We start from the raw sequence: 18,180 nt of genomic DNA on the forward strand, positions 1-18,180 counted from the left end.
GCTTTGTTCATTTGGGTCCATGAGGTCACTGTCACGAATCACATCGATAGGAATAGTTAAACTGGAAGCTAAGCCAAAACAAGAACGAAAATAGTAAAAAGGGTATTTTTGTCTTTTGAGACATAGGATGAAATGAATGTCAATAAATTTATGGTCATTTGATGACAAGTTTCACTCGGCCAAAATAAGATTTATTGGGCCTTATGGATTAATTTCATTTCATAAGAATTTTATTGAAAATTCTTAATGGGCCTTTTTCATGTTGTCATGAACAAGTGGAAAAGCTTCTAGAAGGCCTTTCTAGCATTAGAATAGGCGCCCACCACCCAAGAGGAAAGAGAGATTATTTTGTGCATAAATGTATCAAGATACTTGCCAAAAGAAAAAGAGGAAACAAATTTGCATATGAGATGCATAGGGGAATCGGCCAAGTGAGGAAAAGGCAAGCCAAGGAACAAAAAAGGAAACAAATCCAAGCCTCAAGGAGGCTGCCTTGGGCGCCCAACATGGAATGGGAAATAAGAGATTTTTGCTCATGAATACGTGATATTCTATAGAAGAGGAAACTACCTTATTGAAGGTAAAACATCTCCTATAAATAGGAGCCCCATTCCTTACTTTTCATTCATCCAAGTTAGAGATTGAGAGACTCTCTCTCTAGACATTGTGGCCGAAATCCTCTCTCTCTCTCTTTCTAGTTTATTTTCGATTTTTCTTGTTTTGGCACCTAGGTCCTCACTCGACCTAGTGTTTAGCTCTGCGACTTCGAGACTCGTTCTTAAGTCGTAGCGTTTAAAAGTGCCCACTCACTGATTCCTTCTTTTCGAGTGATTTAGTGATAGAAACTTTCGTGGTTGCTCGAGGTGCCGAGGAAAGGAAGAGAGACGTGCTGCGAGGGGAGACGAGCGTTGCAAACTTTCCAAAAGCTTCTTCAAAGTTCAAGCTTCAAGAAAGGTTAGTAGACTCTTAGCTCATATTGGTTTTTAATTACATGTACTTGCTTCTTTGTCTAGGTTAGTAAAAACTGTTTTTACTTGAAAATAAATTTTTTAAAATTCCGCCGCTTCCCGAAGCGTTTAATCTTTTTCTTAAACCCTAGATCAATTCCAACAGAGGGAACCATCGACCTCCCGGTAACCTTCGGGACACCGGGAGGGGCTCGAGGTCACCCACATCGTGTCGTTCCTGGTCGTGGACCAGCCCTCAGCTTACAACATCATAATCGGCCGCCCGACCCTCAACCGATTGAAGGCCATTACGTCCACTTACCACCTGATGATGAAATTCCCGACTGACAAGGGAATAGCCATGATGTTGGGAGACCAATCGATGGCAAGAATGTGCTAAATTCAAGGCATGGACGAGAAAGAAAAGGGAAAGATGGTAAGCACCGTCTTCCAGCTCGGGGACAAGCTCCCATGCAAGATAGAGGAAGGAGGCACCTTCGGAGAACTGGACCAAAGGGACGATGTCAACGTCGAAAGGTGGAGACACCGGACGACCTCGTTCCCGTCGTGTTGGACGACGCCAAGCCTGACCAAGTAGTCAAGGTAGGCGCCCGACTCCCGTCCGAGGTCCGAACCCGGCTCGACGCCTTCCTCCGCGAGTTCAAAGATGTCTTTACGTGGACACACGCCGACATGCCGGGGATCGACCCCGAGATAATGGTTCATCGTCTCAATGACGACAAGAGAGTGGCTGAGCACGTTCAACCGCGATGGGCGTTCAGCGGAGAGAGGTACCAAGCCATTGGTGAAGAGGTTGACAAACTTCTCGCCGCCGACTTCATCAGGGAGGCGGAGCACCCCAAGTGGGTGTCCAACGTGGTAATGGTCAAGAAGCCAAACGAGAAGTGGCGGATCTGTATCGACTACAAAGATCTCAACAAAGGCTGCCCGAAAGATAGCTTCCCTCTCCCTAGGATCGAGCAACTTGTGGACGCTACGGCAGGCCACGAGTTGTTGAGCTTCATGGACGCCTACTCAGGCTACAATCAGATCCGCATGCACGAGCCGGATAAGATCACGACCACCTTTGTTACGAACCGCGGACTCTACTGGTACAAGGTCATGCCCTTTGGCCTCAAAAATGCGGGAGCAACGTATCAAAGGTTGGTGAACCGAATGTTCGCCAATCAAATTGGCAAAACTATGGAGGTCTACGTGGACGATATGCTTGTCAAAAGCCTCAAGGCCCACGACCACGTTCGAGACCTTAGAGAGATGTTCACGATCCTGCGACGCTATAAGATGAAGCTCAACCCTAACAAGTGCGCCTTTGGGGTTGAGTCCGGAAAATTCTTGGGCTACATGGTTAGCCGCCGCGGGATCGAGGCTAACCCTGAGAAGATTAGGGCGATCTTAGAGATGAGGTCGCCGCAAAAAGTGAAAGAAGTTCAGAGTTTGACGGGGAGAATCGCCGCCCTGACGCGATTCGTCTCCAAAGCAACCGATAAGTGCCAACCGTTTTTCAAGGCACTGAAGAAGAACGACGGATTTGTGTGGACCGAGGAGTGCGAGGAGGCGTTCCGCGAAATGAAGGCCTACTTCAGCTCCCCCCGTTCCTCGCAAAACCGAAGGACGGCGAGACCTTGTATGTCTACCTCGCGGTTTCCGATAGGGCCGTGAGCGCAGTTCTCATACGCGAAGAAGACAGGGTGCAATGGCCGGTCTATTACGCTAGCAAGGCGCTCCTCGACGCCGAGACCCGATACCCGGAAATCGAGAGATTGTCCCTCGCCCTTGTCATGAGCGCGAGGAAACTTCGGCCCTACTTCCAAGCGCACCCCATCGTGGTACGCACGGGACATCTTATCGAGAAGGCCCTGCAAAAAGGGACCTCCTCTCGAATGGCCATATGGTCCCAGGAGTTGGGCGAGTACGGGGTCGAGTTCCAACCGAGAACCGCCATCAAGGGCCAAGCCCTCGCCGACTTGATAGCCGAATTCACAAGAGCACCCTCAACTGACGAGGGAGACAGAGGTAACGAGAACAAGGAAGACAAGGAGAACGACCACAACGAGTCGTCAAAGAAGAGGACCAACAGCCCGATAGGGCCGGTCTGGGACTTGCACGTAGATGGCGTGTCAAACGCCCGGGGGGCTGGCGCCGGCGTTGTGCTCACAAATCCCGATAGGGAAAAACTGAGATACGCCCTGCGGTTCGAGTTCAAGGCTTCCAACAACGAGGCAGAGTACGAGGCTCTGATCGTTGGCTTGGAGCTGGCGAACAAGCTAGGCGTCCAAAACCTGCGCATCCATTGCGACTCGCAGTTGATCGTGAACCAAGTTAAGGGCGACTACGCCGCTAAAGAGCCGAACATGATCGCGTACCTGTCAAAGACCCAAAAGAATCTAGAGGCCCTGGCACGAGATCGTCCAAGTTCCCCGAGAGGCGAACATCGACGTTGACGCCCTGGCACGCCTTGCGTCCGGAATAGACAAGGAGGGAGAGGGCAGCGTCCCGATAGAAGTGTTGACCCGACCCTACGTCTCGAGAAGCGACGTAGGGGTAGTTGACGGGACTCCGCCCCCCTCGTGGATGACGCCGCTCGTGGAATTCCTTAAGCGAGGAGTCATCCCCGAAGACAAAGAAGAGGCCAGAAAGCTGGAAAGCTTGGCGCCGAAATACATGATGAGGGAAGACAACTTGTTCAAGAGAGGCTACTCCATGCCCCTCCTCCGTTGCTTGACCGAAGTCGAGGCGAAGAAAGCGCTCCGCGAATTGCACGAAGGGGTGTGCGGAAACCACGCCGCTGGACAATTGTTGGCATTGAAGCTCCTAAGGCTCGGATATTTTTGGCCTACCTTGAAAAAGGACTCCCAAGAGTGGGCCAAAAAGTGCGACAAATGTCAAAGGTTCGCCCACATCCCGCGCCAAGCGCCGGCCCCGTTATGCCCGATCGTCGTGCCGTGACCCTTCGCGAAGTGGGGAATCGACCTCATCGGTGAGCTACACATGGCCCCGAGGCAATACAAGCATGCAATCGTGGCGATCGACTATTTCACGAAATGCGACCGGCGAAACTCCTTTCGCTCTCGCGTTCGGCGTCGAGGCCGTGGTACCTGTCGAGGCCAAGCTGCCAACCTTGCGCATCGAGGAGTACGAAGAAGCCGCCAACGACGACGCAATCAGGCTCGAGCTAGACCTTATAGACGAGAAGAGGGCGGACGCACTCACCCTCCTTGCTGCACAAAAGAGGAAGGTCGAGAAGTACTACAACTCCAAGGTCAAGCTACGGAAGTTCGCTGACGGAAGCCTCGTCCTTAGAAGGGTGTTCCAAAACACCAAAGTGCAAGGGGCGGGAGTCTTGGGCCCCACCTGGGAAGGTCCGTACCGCGTGCGCCGAGCCATCCACAACGGCACGTACGAGCTCGAGAACTTGGAGGGAGACTCGTGTTCACACATCCGTGGAACGCGGAGCACCTGCGACAATACTACCAATAGAGGCACCGCTTCCCCGACGTTCAATTATTTTCGTCTTGTTTTCAATTTTAGCAACAAACAATTTTCAGTTTCAAGTAAAGCCAATGGCTTGAGAATGTAATTTTGAAATATTCGACGTGATAATTGAATTGCATTTTCATCTTAAAGCCTTTGTCCTACAATGTTATAATTTCCAGTCTCCTCTACGAGTACACAAGAAACTCGGGGGGCTAATAAGGATAACAGATACACGTTTCTCGTGCAACGCACTCGCGCGATCCCGCGTTTAACGCACCGAGAGGTAGCGAAATGTCGGCAAGTCGGATCTGCGCACCGGACCTCCGATCCCACACATCCCTCGTGCGACGCCCTCGCACCGCTCCACAATTCGCGCACCAAGAAGTAGCGAAAGGTCGACAAGTCGGATCCGCGCACCGGACCTCCGACCCTGCATGCACGAACCGACGTTTCACGCACCAAGAGGTAGCGAAATGTCGACAAGTCGGATCCGCGCTCTGCATGTATCCCGCGCAGCGCTCCCGCGCGATTCCACGTCTTTCACACCGGCAATTGGGCGCGATAGTCGTTCAGCTCGCACACGCCAAGAGGCAGCGAGTCACAGATGAACGGCGAAGACTCGCATCCGCGGAAAACCTCGCTGCCAGGTGTGGCAGTAAGCCGTGCAAACCGGTTACACTAGATATAGTAAGCCGGGTTCGTAAGACACGCACTAAACGGATTGCGCAAATCGATTACGCTAAGCATAGCAAGTCGAGAAAATGAGGCGCATAATAGATAAGAAAAGCTTTAACAAAAGCAAACAATGTTGTACGAACAACCCACCGAGGAAAGCACGAGAGTACGACAAATGTCAGACAAAAGGAAAACATAACAAATATCCAAAAGAAAACATAAAGCGAGCGCTAAACAAGTGCGCGGAAGACAAAATAAAATTGGCTATTCCGAGCCGAAGTCAATCTGCTCCTCATCATCCTCGAGGCGGGGGGCGCCGGACCCGCCGATAGCTTCTCCGTCAAACTGTCGGTTCGTCGACTGGGCGGCCTCTGCTGGGACTTGAGGACGCGGGTCGTCCTCCGGCGGCTCGTCATCCAAAGGAGGGAACATGGCGTCGAAGAAGGAAAAGGTGGTTCCGCGAGACGCGTTCTCCTTCGCGGTCGCGTCTCGGACCCGTATGGGCGCCTCGTAACGAGCCACCTCCAACGCGAGGTCCCAGTCGTCCTCCAAGTCCGTCTTGGATCGCACGGCGTCGTCCTTCTCCTCGACGAGGGTCTGCACCTCCGCCCGCAAAGTGTCCCTCTCCCTCTCGGCCTGGACCCGGGAGATCTCGCTCGCCGACAGTCGAGCGTGGACGATGCTCAACTCCTCGTCCCGGCTCGAAAGCGCCGCCTGGAGCTTCTTCGTCTCCCCTAAGAAGGTGTCGGCCGCATGCTCCGCCCTCTCCCGGGACGCCTGCTCTGCCATGCGAAGCGATTTCTCGGCCGCCGACTCCTCGCGAGCTCGCTTCAGCTCCTCCTCGAGTGCTTGAAACTCTCGGGCGGTGCGGACCCCCGCTAGAGCGGCAGCATGGGCGGCCGCCGTGCTCTCCTTGTCCTTCTCCATGATCTGCATGCGCCGCAACAGGTCCCGGAGAATGCGGTCACTTCGCTCTTGGCGTGCGAGCATCTGTGGAAACAAGTGATATACGCATAATCGGAATAAACATAATGATTACACATAAGACGAGCAAACGAATCGTACCTTTCGGGCGTCGCCGATCCCATTTTGGAAATGCTCAAGATCGTTTGACGTCAGCAGACCCTTGAAATCCCGCAGAGAGGTTTCAAAGATCCCTCGGGAGCACTGATCCCTCAGCTCCGCCGCCTCCGCTAGGAGCATCGAATCCATGCTATCCGGCACCGCCGATGTGTGGGCACGCTTGTGGCCGGAGGGTGATCCGAAGGAGGTCGGCGACAAAGGTCGCTTGTTGGAAGAGATCGCCTCGTTCCTCGCCCGCGATGGTGACCCCTCGCGGCGAGCCTCAGCTCGGGGACGAGCCGCGGTCGTAGCTTGGGCGGTAGGTGCCACTCTCGGCTCTCGTGCGCGCGATCGATGTCGGGTCATGGTATCTGCAAAAGAGAAAGGACGTCAGTCAATTAGAACACAACAATAAGCATAATACAGCGAAACGTGAGATAACGGAAAGCATATGCATGACTAGTACCCCCCGCATCGGGGGGAGGGGCGGACGAACCCCCCGCCTCTGATTCTGGATCCTCCGCAACCTCCGCGCCGAGACCAGAGCATGGAGGAGCCTCGTCGCCGGGCACGAACCACCCAGTCCTCGCCATTAGGTCCGGAGACTCGAAAAGTGATCCCTGCCGTCTCGACTCCGGGACCGCCCTGATCACCGAGTCGAGCTCGGAGTCCTCGACGTCGCCTACTGTTGGAAAATCGGCCGCGGGACCAAAGGTGAGGGGCGCGACCCCGAAGGCTGACTCAGACACCCACACCCAGGGATATCGGTGCTTCGATTTGACTCTGGTGATGATAGCGATGCGCTTCCGATGTGATACTAGGTAGGAGCCCGGCCTCCCGGGGACCCCTCGCACCGTTATGAGGTCCTGAATGTCGTCCGCGGTGACGGCCCTCTTCTTTGCTCAATAGAGCATCATGTGGCACGCCGCAACCACTCGATTAAAGAACGGGGACATCTGCGAAGCGTGTACCCACAATCGAACCAACAACTCCTGGATAACCTGTTGGAAGGGCAACCTCAGTCCTCCGCGGAGACTCGCCTCGTGGACCGTGGCGTACCCCTTTCGCGGGCGAGTCGGAAGATCATCGGGCAATGGTCTTAGGATCGACACGAACTCCGGGATGCTGTAGCGTTTCCTCAAGCTCATGAAGCTGATAATCGAAAGCGAACTCGGGACGTCAACACCTGAGCAGTCAAGGTCGCCCCGTATGGCCGATTCTCCAATCAGGAAGGTTAAGGCCCGCGTTTCTTCCCGCGCGGTTGAGGAAAGTGTCGCCGCAGGTGTGACGTGACGACTCGACGAATCACTCGAGTGCTCGGCGTCTGGAGCGTTGCTCGGGCAGGGGGTGACCCCCTCACGGCCGCCCACTCGAGCCGGGCGGCTCCCCTCGACCCCGGCATGGTTGCCCGAACGCGCGACCGGCTGCTGGCCGGTCGAGCCGCCGTCGTCAGGCCGGCCCAGCCCGTGGCCGGCAGTGCTCCCTCCTGTGCGCGCGTCCAGTCCAAGGACCCAGCCCATCTCCTGGCTGGGTGGCTCCTCCACACGCAGGCCCGACCCAGGCGGCCCCCGGCCTTCAGCGCACGCGTCCGGCCCATCAGGTCGGCCCAGCTCTCGGCCAGATGGGTCTCCGGCCCGTGAGCCCTGCCCGGGCGTCCTAGCACTCACCCCAAGCGCGTCCGGCCCAACGGCCCGGCCCTGCTCCCGGCCGGCTGGGCCCTCTTCATGCGCGCCCAGCCCAGCGGCCCCATCCGGCCCCTGGCCGGTTAGGCCCTCCTCGCGCGCGCCTGAACCAGCAGCCCAGCCCGGTTCCTAGCCGGCTGGGTCCTCACCGCACAGGCCCGGCCCAAGTGGGCCTAGGGTTTGCCCAGGGGCTCGGCAGGCCGCCGCCCCCTGGCCGGCGCCACCTGGCCGAGCCGCCTCCTGCCCGACGTCGGCCTCTCCCTGGGCGGTGTCGCTCGGCGTCGGCGGTCCTCCAGCGGTGCGCGTCATCGCCGGCGCGGCCAGGCTCGAAGCGCTCCCCTCCTGGGCGCGATCTGCAGGCCACCCGGCGGCCTCACCTGGCCGAGCGAAGGTCTCCCTCGCGACGGGACCGGTCCAGAAGCCATCGACGCCGGTCGGCGGGCCCCTCCCGGCGCCGGCCTCGCCGGGCGCGGCAGCCCCGGGCTCGCTCGCTCCGCCCGGGCGTTCCTCCTCACCGGCGCGCCTGGTGGCCATCCAGACGGGCCTACCCAGTCGAGTGGGGGTTCCCTCGACGCCGGGGTCGACCCAGATCGCGCCGCCCCTGGACAAGGCGTCCTCCCCGGCGTCGTCCCCCTCCGGTGCGTCTCCTCCAGCACCGGCCGCTCCCGGCGCGGCCTCCCCCGACACACGCGCACCGCCCAGGCCACCTGTGGGTGGTTGGGCGTCGTTCCCCGGCCTGGGTGGGTCTTCCCCGACGCCTCCTGCACCGCCGGCGCCGCCCTGGGCCAAGGCGCCTCCTCCGGCGCGTGGGCCGTCCCTAGCGTCCACCTGCCGGCGCTGGCCGTCTCCGGCACGCGCGCCCTCTCCCTCACCGGCCAGCCACGCCTCCACCAAAGAGAGATCTTCCCCGGTCATCTCAATTGCGTTGGTTGAATTCGACGAATGCCGTATGTCGGAGATCGTTGAAGGGGGCGAAAATTGGGCCCAAAAATTATCCAAGTGTACGTGGTTGTCCCCGAACAAGTGAAGCAAGTCATCTTCAATGGTCCCACACACCGAAAGGCGGTCAATGGGGTCCATGGGCGCGAATAACAAGACAAAAGTGATCGACAAAAAAAATAATAATATTAAAAGACGTCGGAACATACCTCTTGGCGACGGGCTACTCCGATGGGCCGACGTCAGACTCTGAGTTTACCACGCGACTTACATTCGGTGATAAACTCGGGGGGCTAATGTTACCGGTCCATCTCGGCCCGGTAGAGCGGCGACGGCCGCGATAGCGGCCGTCCTAGGACTCCCCCGACGCACGGCCGACTCAGAGCCGGCGCTCGGCCACGGCCGACCCAGGGCCGGTCTTCGCCTCCACGGCCGACCCAGGGCCGGCCTTCGCCTCCACGGCCGACCCAGGGCCGGCCTTCGCCTCCACGGCCGACCCAGAGCCGGCCTTCGCCCGGCCATGGCCGACCCAGAGCTGGCCTTCGCCTCCACGGTCGACCCAGAGCTGGCCTTCGCCTCCATGGCCGACCCAGAGCCGGCCTTCGCCTCCACGGCCGACCCAGAGCCGGCCCTCGGCCAAGGGGATGCCCAAAACGCCCCTTGGTCGCCTATAAATACCGGGGTTCCTCTCATGGTCCAGGTAATCCGAATTTGAGTACTGAAACGCTGTCGAACTCGTACCTCGCTCGTTTCTCTCAAGTCTCGGCCTCTAAACGCCTAAACTCTCTACAATTTACCTCAACCCTACTAATGTTGAGCGTCGGAGAGGTAAACAGAGGCAATCCATCTGTTTCCCTTTTGTAGTTCACGCACTCTCTGCTGCTTTTCAGGTACCGAGACGAGGTGAGCTTCATCTACAGCTAAAGGACGACTTGGGATACCAAGTCCGACACGCTCGAGCCGAAGTGAGACCACTTGGTCTGGCCTTTGGTCTGACCACTCCGGGCTCCTAAATAATCGTTCGAAAAACAGCCACAGCACGTTTTATTTCCTCTTTTTAGTATCGTTGGATTTCCTCTTTTTTCTATCGTTGTATTCCAATCGAGCCTCGTTATCTGCACAGAACGACTATCAATTTGTCAAAAATCCAGATCCATTGATGGAGATTGCATTGCGATTCTGCGGTGGGGCCAAAACCCCCTCCCATGTGCCCTCGCGATTCCACGGCCTCCGTTTCGCGAATTCGGTGTCGTGTAGCGCCGCCGCGTTCCGGTGCGCCGGAGAGAGAGTGTCGTTTTGCAGGCGGAGTAGAGTTTCGAGCGTTAGCTGCGAGGCGCTAGTAGTTGAGGTCGTGCAGTCGGAGAATCCGAGCCTCGCCGACAAGGACAGATAGTTCTCGTGCGTTATGAACTTCGGCGGGTCCTCCGTCGCGTCGGCGGAGAGGATGAGAGAGGTGGCGGAGCACATCCTCAGTTTTCCGGACGAGTGTCCGATTGTGGTTCTCTCTGCCATGGGCAAGACCACAAACAAGCTTCTAAATGTACATTTCCATTACCTTTCTCTTTGCTGTATTCTATTCCAAACTATGTAATTTTGTTTTTATTTGGGTTTCATTTTCCAGGCCGGAGAAAAAGCTGTGAGTTGTGGCGTCACTATCACCTCAAGCATTGACGAGCTGAGTTTCAGCAAAGAACTCCATCTTAGGCAAGCAAAAAAAAAAAAAAAAAGTCAAATTTGAATCTTAGAAATGTTTAGCTGGCTCATTTGTTTACTCTGTGTATCGGTGCAGGACCGTGGACGAGCTTGATATAGACAAATCTATCATCACACGTGAGTTTGCTTTGCATTTCCACTCTGTAATTTTTTCTCTCCAACTCATTGTCGTGAATTTTATGCGGAGCCATGCTCGGCGGCATTCCTCAATGAACTAGAGCAACTCCTGAAAGGGATTGCGATGATGAAAGAGCTCACTCTGCGCACCAAAGATTATCTGGTCTCGTTTGGCGAGTGCATGTCCACCAGAATCTTCGCAGCTTATCTGAGTAGGATTGGCGTTAAAGCTCGCCAAGTACGTTCTCACTCAACTTTCCTCTATTATCCATTCACATTACAATCAGAAGTAATTCTTCCATTTTCTCTAATTCTGTCGATCTTCTCTCTCTCTCTCTCTCTCTCTCTCTCTCTCTCTCTCTCCATAATTCAATCTCCACTCCATTTTTTATTTCCTCTTTTTGCTTCAAAACTCTTCAGCGTTAACCTAGCTACGGTGTCCGAGCAATCACGTAAGAATGTGGATCTTAGCTTCTCTTGCACTGATGTTTTCATTTTTATTTCTGGGTTCTTAAATCGTTGGATTTCAGTGGCAAAAATTGTGCGATCAGTGGTTTTTCTCTGATCCTGTTTCTATAATTTCGTTTCTATTCTCGCTGTTATATCTAAACTATTTCCAAAATTGAGCGATCAGTGATTTCATGGGTTCTTCGTTTCATGGATTTCACTTCGACACTCGTGACTAATATTGTGTGTTTTTTCTGGAATATATTGGTGAAAAAAACATTAGTTTTAGCCGGATTTATGTAACACAATTTGGCATTAGAAGATAAAATCACATCAATAATTGAATATGGAGGACGTAATTTATTTTATTTTTATTTTTTTCATCAATTGTCCTTCCATTCCTTCTCTACCAATTATGTGTCCCCATTAATTTTTTTGTGCTCTGTGTTTTAGACAAAGTATCTGTACTTTTATATGGCTGTTGTGACTGTTTAAGAATATCTCTGTAATTTAGTCCAAGCTTCTCTTGCACTGATGTTTTCCCTTTTATGCGAATTCTTTTGAAGTTCGATTCGAGTACTTTGCAGTATAGGATCTTAGTTTTTTGTTCAAGCGTTTTTAAGGTTTGTATAGTGTAATGTATCTTGACACAATTCTGGAGCATGTATATCAAAATAGTTTTTAATTTTATTTTTTACTTGGGGTCTGGATAAACATGTTAAGAATAGAGAAAGTAAGATAGATTGACACATTAACGTTTGGGTTCAAATGTCTTGGAAGTTTTAGGGTGATAAATTGGAACATGAAGGATTGGTACATGTATATATGTAACTCTTCTTGTTTTTTTTCCCGGCTTTTCTTTCTCAGATTCAAAAATGGTGTGATTGGCCCACCAAGTGCTCGATAATAATTCCCTGAAAAAAATGATGCTGATTGGCGGATATGTATGCTTACTCACTCTGGTTTAGATTTGCATCTTTTGTAGCTTCAAACAAGAAAAATATGTGGATGCTGATGCGGACACGGATGGTAGAATCAACACAGATGAGTGGGAGGATTTTGCTAGGTAATATTTGTCTCGTCTCAATATGAATTTTTCTTTCAAATATAAGTTTTCTTATCAAACAAACGACGAGATTTTACTAGGTAATCTTTGTCTTGTCTTAGTTTAGCAGGATGTCCGAGAAACCACTTTGTATCTATTTTCTAGCTTTGAAGGTAAACATGGATAAACATCCTGCTAAACTATCTAGCAAACATTTTGGAGTGAGTGCTAGATATTATACTCATGAGTATTTTGCTAGGCAGTGAGAGAGCCTGGTGTTTAATATTTTGCTAGCAAACACCAGGCAGTGCTAGGCAAATAATGAAAGCCTGGTGTTTGCTAGCAAAGTATTTTGTGTGCTAGGCAGTGAGAGAGAGAGATATTAAACGCAAATAATGTTTTAGGTTCTATGATGCTTCTTACTTTTGTATCTTTTGCCATTGTGTTTATTATATTCAATAAGATATCTGTGGTTTAGTTCTTTAATCCCCTTCGTGTCACACAAGCCCTGCTAGAAAAACTGATGTGCATGCAGATTGTCAAAAGATTGGGTAAAGCTGCTTACTCGGCAAAGAGGCTACACAGATCAGATGGTTGAAGATGCTAATGCAGCCATATTAACATTTGGGTCCTATAGACTAGGGGTAACTAACTTGTGAGATTCTATTTGAAGATTTAAGAGGAAGCAATTTCCTTTTGAGTTGTTTTATCTTTTCTCTTGTTATGTTACATGGTATGGTAGCAAATTGTGAATTACTTCCATGATGAATGCTATTAACAAAATGGAATGCTATTAAACGTCAAAATGGAAAGCTGACATTTATAAGTATTAATTTTCCATAAATCTCATTTATTGTACGGTTTTTTTTTTTAATTTTTTTATTTTTAAAAGCCGTCATTCATATAACTCAAAAGCGCATACGAACTATAACCCTAAAGTTGTCATTGATTAAGCTATCATTAAATAGTACCTATTACGGTTTTTTTTTCAAATCTGCGCATGTTTTGGCCGTTCAGGATGGCAAGCGTTATAGATACTATCAGTTATAATTTTCTCTTCATTCATGTCGTGTTTATTGAATTGAATTAAAAACCCAAAAAACGTAAATCCAAACCCATCTGACTCTCTTTCTCCCTCTCTCTCTCTCTCTGTGCGGTAGCTCCAATCGATCTCGGTTTTCCCCTCTCTCTCATTGCCTCCGTCTTTCTCCGCGGGAGAGCTTTCCTCTGCCGAGAACCGACGCCGTAGTTCTAAATTCTCTCTCTCTCTCTCTCACTGCCTTCATCTTTCTCCGTCGGAGAGCTTTCCTCTGCCGTGAACCGACGTTGTAGTTCTAAATTCTCCCTTGAGAAAAGTGCGAGTTAATTCCTGTTTGCAGGTACTAAGTTTTTTTACACCACCACCGAATGGTTCATGTCTCTTTTTCCAAATTTCAAATTATTTAATATAAAAATGTTTATTTGCTTCGTCCCAAACTCCTGTCATATAGAGTATAGGCTGATTTCTGTGTTCATGGATTAAATTTTCATAACAATTTCTCACATATTAACCATATGCACACATGTTGAGTACTTTGAATAATGATTGATTTTATATGAAACTGAATCAACATGCAATTTGAAAACCCCCAAAAGCCATCATAGGAGGAATTCCTGTTTGCTTTCCACTGGTAATTTGACAGACACTGACACGTTAAAATGAATTCAATTTTTATTTGTTATAATAGCTGGTCAGATATTTTGCAGTTTGGGAATATCTGTTCTCTGGAACAACACGACTTCGCGAGGAACAGGCTTTGGTGGATCGACGACGACCCGCTGTCTCTTCCTCCGGGCCACGTCCAGACATCGGTTTACTCGAGAATCAAGTCAACCGACGAGGATTTCAAGACCTAGCCTCGCGGGTAAGGTATTCGATCATTTGTCCCAATGTGAGCACTGTTTTTTAATTCATTAACCGTCATTTTCTTTTTTGTTTTATGTAGCTTCAAGTTGAGGCTCCGAGTATGTGTCAGGCCCGGGAAGGTCACACTGATACCCAGAGTGAGGAACACAGACAACAAAGCGTTCACTTTCACTTTCGCTCTCCGAAACTACTTGCCCGTATCAGATATCAGGTTCGATACAAACTTTTTTTTATAATTATCTTATTTTACTCTAACGGTCTTTCGTTTTCTGAATCACTTGATTATAGTGAAGTGAGTGTCGAGGGCTTGGACACGCTTGATTACTTTGAAAACCTGGTTCGAAGAGAGAGGTTCACTTAGCAAGCCGATACGATCACTTTCGACGGCCAGGTAAACAAATGTCTGTATTCCAAGTTTCCTTTATATCTGACACCGGATCATAATCATGATCATGATCGCCGTCTGGGTTATAGAACGATAGAGGTTATCTGAGCACGCCGACGAAGATCGCGAAAAGACAATCGATTGATTCTATCAATTGATTATGACAACATAAGAATTCTTTAAGTAAAATTCAATGAAATGAAATTAATCCTCAAGGCCCAAATTCTTTAAGTTGGCCGTGTGGTTTAAATTGTTTGTCATCGTATGACAATGTCAAAAAACTTATTTATTGACATTCATTTCATCCCATGTCCAAAAAGACAAAAATACATTTTAGACAATTTTCGTAAAACTTGTCTAGTTCTTGTTTTAACTTAGCTTCTAGTTTAACTATTCCTACTCGATATGACTTGTGACAGTGATCTCATAGATCTAATTGAACAAAGCTTGAGCTAACATACTTGGACTCAAAAGTTCACAAACATTTTCCAAGTTTAGCTTAATGCCAACTGACTCCACTAAAGAGTTGACTCTGAGAATCTCTCGGTTCAAATGAATTTATTTTCTACTCAAGAATTCAACTTAATTGTGATGAGTGCATCCACTGAATATTATCTATGTTTACAATTCATGAAGATCATCAGCTAGTCGAGATTTACAAAATTACCATTTCACCATTCTAGATGTTATTTCCTCAACTCCTTTGTCGCTTGTGAATAAGTTAGAAACAATGTATTGACGAGGAGATAACAAGTCACTTTGATTCATCTAAAAGAGTCGTGATTCAATTTGGACACTGGCCAGTTCATTTATTCACATTCTAAGGAACAAAGCATGAAGTGATATATATATTGCATTTTAGCAATCTTGTACATAAGAATTCTTTAAGTAAAATTATATGAAATGAAATTAATCCTCAAGGCTCAAATTCTTTAAGTTGGCCGTGTGGTTTAAATTTTTTGTCATCGTATGACAATGTCAAAAAACTTATTTATTGACATTCATTTCATCCCATGTCCAAAAAGACAAAAATACCTTTTAGACAATTTTCGTAAAACTTGTCTAGTTCTTGTTTTGACTTAGCTTCTAGTTTAACTATTCATACTCGATATGACTTGTGACAGTGATCTCATGGATCTAATTGAACAAAGCTTGAGCTAACATACTTGGACTCAAAAGTTCTCAAACCTTTTCCAAGTTTAGCTTAATGCCAACTGACTCCACTAAAGAGTTGACATTGAGAATCTCTCGGTTCAAATGAATTTATTTTATACTCAAGAATTCAACTTAATTGTGATTAGTGCATCCACTGAATATTATCTATGTTTACAATTCATGAAGATCATCAGCTAGTCGAGATTTACAAAATTACCATTTTACCATTCTAGATGTTATATCCTCAACTCCTTTGTCGCTTGTGAATAAGGTAGAAACAATGTATTGACGAGGATCTAACAAGTCACTTTGATTCATTCAAAAAAGTCATGAATCAATTTCGACACTGGCCAGTTCATTTATTCACATTCCAAGGAACAAAGCATGAAGTGATATATATATATTGCATTTCGGCAATCTTGTACGTAAGAATTCTTTAAGTAAAATTATATGAAATGAAACTAATCCTCAAGGCTCAAATTCTTTAAGTTGGCCGTGTGTTTTAAATTGTTTGTCATCGTATGAAAATGTCAAAAAACTTATTTATTGACATTCATTTCATCCCATGTCCAAAAAGACAAAAATACCTTTTAGACAATTTTCGTAAAACTTGTCTAGTTCTTGTTTTGACTTAGCTTCTAGTTTAACTATTCCTACTCGATATGACTTGTGACAGTGATCTCATGGATCTAATTGAACAAAGCTTGAGCTAACATACTTGGACTCAAAAGTTCTCAAACCTTTCCCAAGTTTAGCTTAATGCCAACTGACTCCACTAAAGAGTTGACATTGAGAATCTCTCGGTTCAAATGAATTTATTTTCAACTCAAGAATTCAACTTAATTGTGATGAGTGCATCCACTGAATATTATCTATGTTTACAATTCATGAAGATCATCAGCTAGTCGAGATTTACAAAATTACCATCTTACCATTCTAGATGTTATATCCTCAACTCCTTTGTGGCTTGTGAATAAGGTAGAAACAATGTATTGACGAGGATCTAACAAGTCACTTTGATTCATTCAAAAAAGTCATGAATCAATTTTGACACTGGCCAGTTCATTTATTCACATTCCAAGGAACAAAGCATGAAGTGATATATATATATATATATATATATATATATATTGCATTTCGGCAATCTTGTACGTAAGAATTCTTTAAGTAAAATTATATGAAATGAAATTAATCCTCAAGGCTCAAATTCTTTGAGTTGGCCGTGTGGTTTAAATTGTTTGTCATCGTATGACAATGTCAAAAAACTTATTTATTGACATTCATTTAATCCCATGTCCAAAAACACAAAAATACCTTTTAGACAATTTTCGTAAAACTTGTCTAGTTTTTGTTTTGACTTAGCTTCTAGTTTAACTATTCCTACTCGATATGACTTGTGACAGAGATCTTATGGATCTAATTGAACAAAGCTTGAGCTAACATACTTGGACTCAAAAGTTCTCAAACCTTTCCCAAGTTTAGCTTAATGCCAACTGACTCCACTAAAGAGTTGACATTGAGAATCTCTCGGTTCAAATGAATTTATTTTATACTCAAGAATTCAACTTAATTGTGATTAGTGCATCCACTGAATATTATCTATGTTTACAATTCATGAAGATCATCAGCTAGTCGAGATTTACAAAATTATCATTTTACCATTCTAGATGTTATATCCTCAACTCCTTTGTGGCTTGTGAATAAGGTAGAAACAATGTATTGACGAGGATCTAACAAGTCACTTTGATTCATTCAAAAAAGTCATGAATCAATTTCGACACTGGCCAGTTCATTTATTCACATTCCAAGGAACAAAGCATGAAGTGATATATATATATATTGCATTTCGGCAATCTTGTACGTAAGAATTCTTTAAGTAAAATTATATGAAATGAAATTAATCCTCAAGGCTCAAATTCATTAAGTTGGCCGTGTGTTTTAAATTGTTTGTCATCGTATGACAATGTCAAAAAACTTATTTATTGACATTCATTTAATCCCATGTCCAAAAACACAAAAATACCTTTTAGACAATTTTCGTAAAACTTGTCTAGTTCTTGTTTTGACTTAGCTTCTAGTTTAACTATTCCTACTCGATATGACTTGTGACAGAGATCTTTTGGATCTAATTGAACAAAGCTTGAGCTAACATACTTGGACTCAAAAGTTCTCAAACCTTTCCCAAGTTTAGCTTAATGCCAACTGACTCCACTAAAGAGTTGACATTGAGAATCTCTCGGTTCAAATGAATTTATTTTCAACTCAAGAATTCAACTTAATTGTGATTAGTGCATCCACTGAATATTATCTATGTTTACAATTCATGAAGATCATCAGCTAGTCGAGATTTACAAAATTATCATTTTACCATTCTAGATGTTATATCCTCAACTCCTTTGTGGCTTGTGAATAAGGTAGAAACAATGTATTGACGAGGATCTAACAAGTCACTTTGATTCATTCAAAAAAGTCATGAATCAATTTCGACACTGGCCAGTTCATTTATTCACATTCCTGTTGGAATCGATCTAGGGTTTGAGAAAAAGTTTAACGCTTCGTTAAGCGGCGGAATTTTAAAAATTTTCTTTTAAAGTAAAACTAGTTTTTACTAA

At 47.5% G+C, this 18,180-nt stretch overlaps 1 protein-coding gene and 1 pseudogene across 5 annotated transcripts; both read left to right on the plus strand.

Moving 5' to 3' along the window:
* Nucleotides 1–9,906: 9,906 nt before the first annotated feature.
* LOC149397776 (aspartokinase 2, chloroplastic-like) lies at nucleotides 9,907–12,951 on the plus strand. 5 transcript variants are annotated; one of them, XR_016297007.1, is made up of 5 exons: nucleotides 9,907–10,340; nucleotides 10,422–10,504; nucleotides 10,590–10,868; nucleotides 12,046–12,143; nucleotides 12,658–12,951. XR_016297007.1 is itself a non-coding variant. In XM_089614724.1 (5 exons), exons 1-5 carry the CDS (start codon nucleotides 10,206–10,208, stop codon nucleotides 12,675–12,677), a joined length of 360 nt encoding a protein of 119 aa, XP_089470850.1. In that variant the 5' UTR covers nucleotides 9,907–10,205; the 3' UTR covers nucleotides 12,678–12,951. The 5 variants fall into 5 exon arrangements, 1 of the variants encoding a protein (XP_089470850.1); XR_016297006.1 differs by having other exon boundaries at nucleotides 12,063–12,143; XM_089614724.1 differs by having other exon boundaries at nucleotides 10,590–10,630; nucleotides 12,063–12,143.
* A 766-nt stretch (nucleotides 12,952–13,717) lies between these two features.
* The window catches only part of LOC149397777 (putative glucose-6-phosphate 1-epimerase), a 29,352-nt pseudogene continuing 24,889 nt past the window's right edge, over nucleotides 13,718–18,180 (plus strand).

This window comes from Urtica dioica, chromosome 5, assembly GCF_054948205.1.
Source record: "Urtica dioica subsp. dioica isolate 48M chromosome 5, U.dioica_male_clone48M_v1_H2, whole genome shotgun sequence".
Taxonomy (NCBI): Eukaryota; Viridiplantae; Streptophyta; class Magnoliopsida; order Rosales; family Urticaceae; genus Urtica; species Urtica dioica.